This window comes from Oncorhynchus nerka, linkage group LG17 (assembly GCF_034236695.1).
Source record: "Oncorhynchus nerka isolate Pitt River linkage group LG17, Oner_Uvic_2.0, whole genome shotgun sequence".
In the NCBI taxonomy this organism is placed as follows: domain Eukaryota; kingdom Metazoa; phylum Chordata; class Actinopteri; order Salmoniformes; family Salmonidae; genus Oncorhynchus; species Oncorhynchus nerka.
Genome location: NC_088412.1, coordinates 15,933,690 through 15,937,230, shown reverse-complemented (window position 1 = coordinate 15,937,230; position 3,541 = coordinate 15,933,690). Strand labels below are relative to the sequence as shown.

Sequence of the window (3,541 nt, the reverse complement as noted above, 5' to 3'; positions counted from 1 at the left end):
GCAAGAAGTTAATGCTCAAATCAGTTTGACTACAGACTGTCCAAACAAGTTGCAAATAACCAAATTGGACATTTTCAGACAAGGCTACACTAGTTGTCAGTGACAGGTTTGTGCAGTGGTGTTGGCTGATAAGACACAAGAACAACCAATAACTCAAGTTCTGTAGCAAGCTAAGGTGACATTTCCTGCCACTGACTTCTCAGTTGCTTTGAATGTTAAAAATCCTATGGTGGTAATACTTACTCAAAACACAATCTAATTTTCAAAACATGCTCTTTTTGGCTAGCCACAGTAACCTAGCTAGGTAGCCATTTAGCACAGTTGCCAATTTGTTTGTAAAGAAGCTTAGCTACCACCTCTTGTTAAACTGCCAGAGTAGCTAGCAAGCAAAAAGTAGTACTTCATTTTACACCTAGTTACACGTTAAAAAGCTCATGAACAAAAGACTCAAGACAGATTCCTTAAAATCCATATTTTTTAATCATCCATAATGTGTTTTTTCAACAGGAATGTCATTCCAAATGATTAAATAGGCCATCAGTCAAGAAGCTTTTCTTTGATGTTGAGAGGACCAATAGACGCTTCTTGCTCCCACCGGAAATCTAGGAAGAGCAGAAAACCTTCCTGATTTGATTTATTAGGATCCGTTATACTAGCTGTTGGTGTCGGCTTACTGGGGTCCGACATAACAAAACAGAGAGCAAGTCATTTACGCAGAGGGTGCACTTTTTTCCAGCCTAGCACTAGAGTTTGCAGCCAAAGGCTTACGTGAATCAAGTCTGTAAGTACTTGATTAGGACAAAGGTGTGCACCCCAGGTGCACATTTTTGTCCAGGAATGACAAACACTGGACTGTAGTGCACATGTACCTGGATCCGGTTCCCTTCTCATGCCACAGTCTGTGTCACAACAGCCACACACCTGGTCTTTCTTATTGGCCTCGCGCCATCTATTGAAAAGAGAGTGTTGCATATAGTACGTACAAGCAAAGTGCACACCCTGCCATATATACCCAGACTTACCCATTTGAGAAGGAACAAGCCTTGTTCTCATGATCAATAGGGGATGAAGCGGTTGTGGCTTTCAGGAGGCAGGTAATGTATAGCTGTTGAAATTGGTTGAAGTCTCAGCATTGGTACCACATAACAATTAGTACATTTGACATCAATTCAAAGCAACGTCATGCTGGGTACAACACAAGCCATATTGGGCATAGCATACTTCATTTTTGATTCAAGTGAATCAAAACAGCCAATTCTATAAATTTGGACATTCCGAAGCTAATTTGCAGAAGATCTCAGGATTAACTACTCACTGAGCCAGTGTTCACAACATGAAACCTAAAGGCTTCGATCTGGAACTGGAGCGCGTCATCCATGGTGCGAGGTATGAACTGGGACCTGGAGCCTGTCAGCTTGGTGTCGACCAGACAACTGAAGGCCACAAAATAAAAATTAGGCTACCTACACTGCTGAAACTCTGGAAGGATGCCATTCAAGGTGGCTGTTGATTTGAAGTGTGGGCAGGTGGAAGGAATGGGAAATGCTTTCCTTAGCAGATTAAAGCAAACGATTAGTCCGTGAACTAGATCAAGTACCTTACAAAAGGATACTCACCCACGGTTCTCGATGAAGGCATATCTTGGGACAGTGTTGGCGTTTGGGATGACTGTGGCTACACAGTTGTCCACAAAGACTCGGAGGGGCACATGGAAGAACTGGACGACAGAAGCTTCAAAGTTAATATTATCTCCAAGGACGTACTCTTTGCTGGGTCTCTCCAACTGCCAGTTGTCTGCAAAGACAAGGCAACAGTAATGCTTATTCCAAGTCAGATACACTAGAGCAGGGTCTATACATCAGCAGTGTGGTTTTATCATGGCAAATATAACTGCCATCCTTTTGTACTCTGGGGTAGCCACCTCATTCCAATAACTAAGCAGCGGTTACATTTGCCAGTTGGCAATACCATAGTTTACAAACAAGTGCAGAGACAGCACTTAAGTCAATGCCTGTCAAGAGCAATGCCAATATGGCAAGGACAAGCAGTTACTAACCAGTCATTAGCCTCAGGGAGAAGTAGAGGAGTTCCTCTGCAACCTTAGTGGTGGCATAGGGATTCCAGGTGGGCTTCACTGAATCACTGCTCACATCATGATTTCTGTAAAGGAGTCTTTAAATGTGAAACCAAATGGCCAAGGAAGTGTATCTAAAGGTGATTGAACTGAAGAAAAAATAAGTACCAACGCAGGTGTAGTTAACTCACCTTTGATAGTGGCACTCAACCCAGACCACCACTTCTCTAGTCCGAACAATGGGGCTGCTGCCCAGGGTGGCTGGTGTATAACGGAGTGTGAAGACATAGACAAGTGAATCCTCAGTCATCTGGAATCAGAGCAGCAAACAGCATTGTAAGAAAATCAATGGTAGTCAACCTAGGAAAGTAATAACGATGCTAATGCTCAATGTTACCGTCAGAGTGCTGCCACATTCGTGCAGCTCAGTGACAAAGATCAGAACTTGAGCGGAAGCATCCTCCCCGGTGACAGCACAGCCTCCCAAGGTAAGACCCGCTGGGTGAATGAGTTGGCCGATACCGAGCAGATCTCGTTTGACTTCCACACGAGCAGCAGTCTCCCCACATTGAACTGCAATGCTACTGGCAGGCACAGGCAGCGGTCGCTGCTCATCAATAGCCAACTGCACCTCTTTGACTGGATCTTCAGGATATCTCCAGGTCAAAGGCTCATTGAAGGTCTGCTTTGACTGGAGGAAAGGGTTTTGAACTTGCGGTGTCTGGACCCTGGCGGGCCATTGCACAGGCCTTGGTTGAAATCTGGCTGGTTCTTGAACAGGCCTATACTGTGGAACTAATCTCCCAGGGGCATTTGCCACTTGGCTCCAAGATTCCGCTTCCCGATAAAGCTGCTGAACTGTAGCTGAACAGCCAAAGGTAAGAAGTAGAAAGAATGTAATACAGAGCGCCATTATTAGCTAGTTTTTAGTTGCAATTGTACATATTTCTTTGACATTTGCAATAACTACAGTGTCTCTGAACAGCCATTTTGTATCCCTTTGTCTTAGTTTGACTCCACCCCTTTTTTGATTTACCTAATGATGTTCCAGACATGTTACACAGCTGCACATATACTACAATCTGAACTGGATGTATCTCAATACTGTCAAGTATCTTCATTTAAAATAGGGATGGTCAACTCCAGTCCTCGGGGCCTGATTGGTGTCACACTTTTGAGCCAGCCCCAGCTAACACACCTGACTCCAATAATCAACTAATCATAATCTTTAGTTTAAAATACAATTAGTTTAATCAGCTGTGTTAGCTAGGGATGGGGAAGAAGTGTGACATCACTCTGGCCACTGAGGACTGGAGTGGCCCATTCTTGATTTATAATGTCCTTGGACCAGTTTCCTGATAGCAATGGCATTTAGCCTAATGAGTTTTTTTTAATGATGCATCTTTCCCACAACAGCCGAAGATGTAACACGTTTCCCAAAACAACACGCAGAGAGAATGATCGCTA

The 3,541-nt window shown here is 43.8% G+C and overlaps 1 protein-coding gene across 1 annotated transcript; it reads right to left on the bottom strand.

Moving 5' to 3' along the window:
• Positions 1–461: 461 nt before the first annotated feature.
• Positions 462–3,100, bottom strand: LOC115145434 (zona pellucida sperm-binding protein 3-like). Its single transcript, XM_029686967.2, has 8 exons — positions 2,472–3,100; positions 2,266–2,384; positions 2,057–2,160; positions 1,617–1,794; positions 1,316–1,433; positions 1,023–1,105; positions 870–949; positions 462–602 (listed from the first exon to the last, which is right to left on the bottom strand). Exons 1-8 carry the CDS (start codon positions 2,985–2,987, stop codon positions 538–540), a joined length of 1,263 nt encoding a protein of 420 aa, XP_029542827.1. The 5' UTR covers positions 2,988–3,100; the 3' UTR covers positions 462–537.
• Positions 3,101–3,541: the final 441 nt, after the last annotated feature.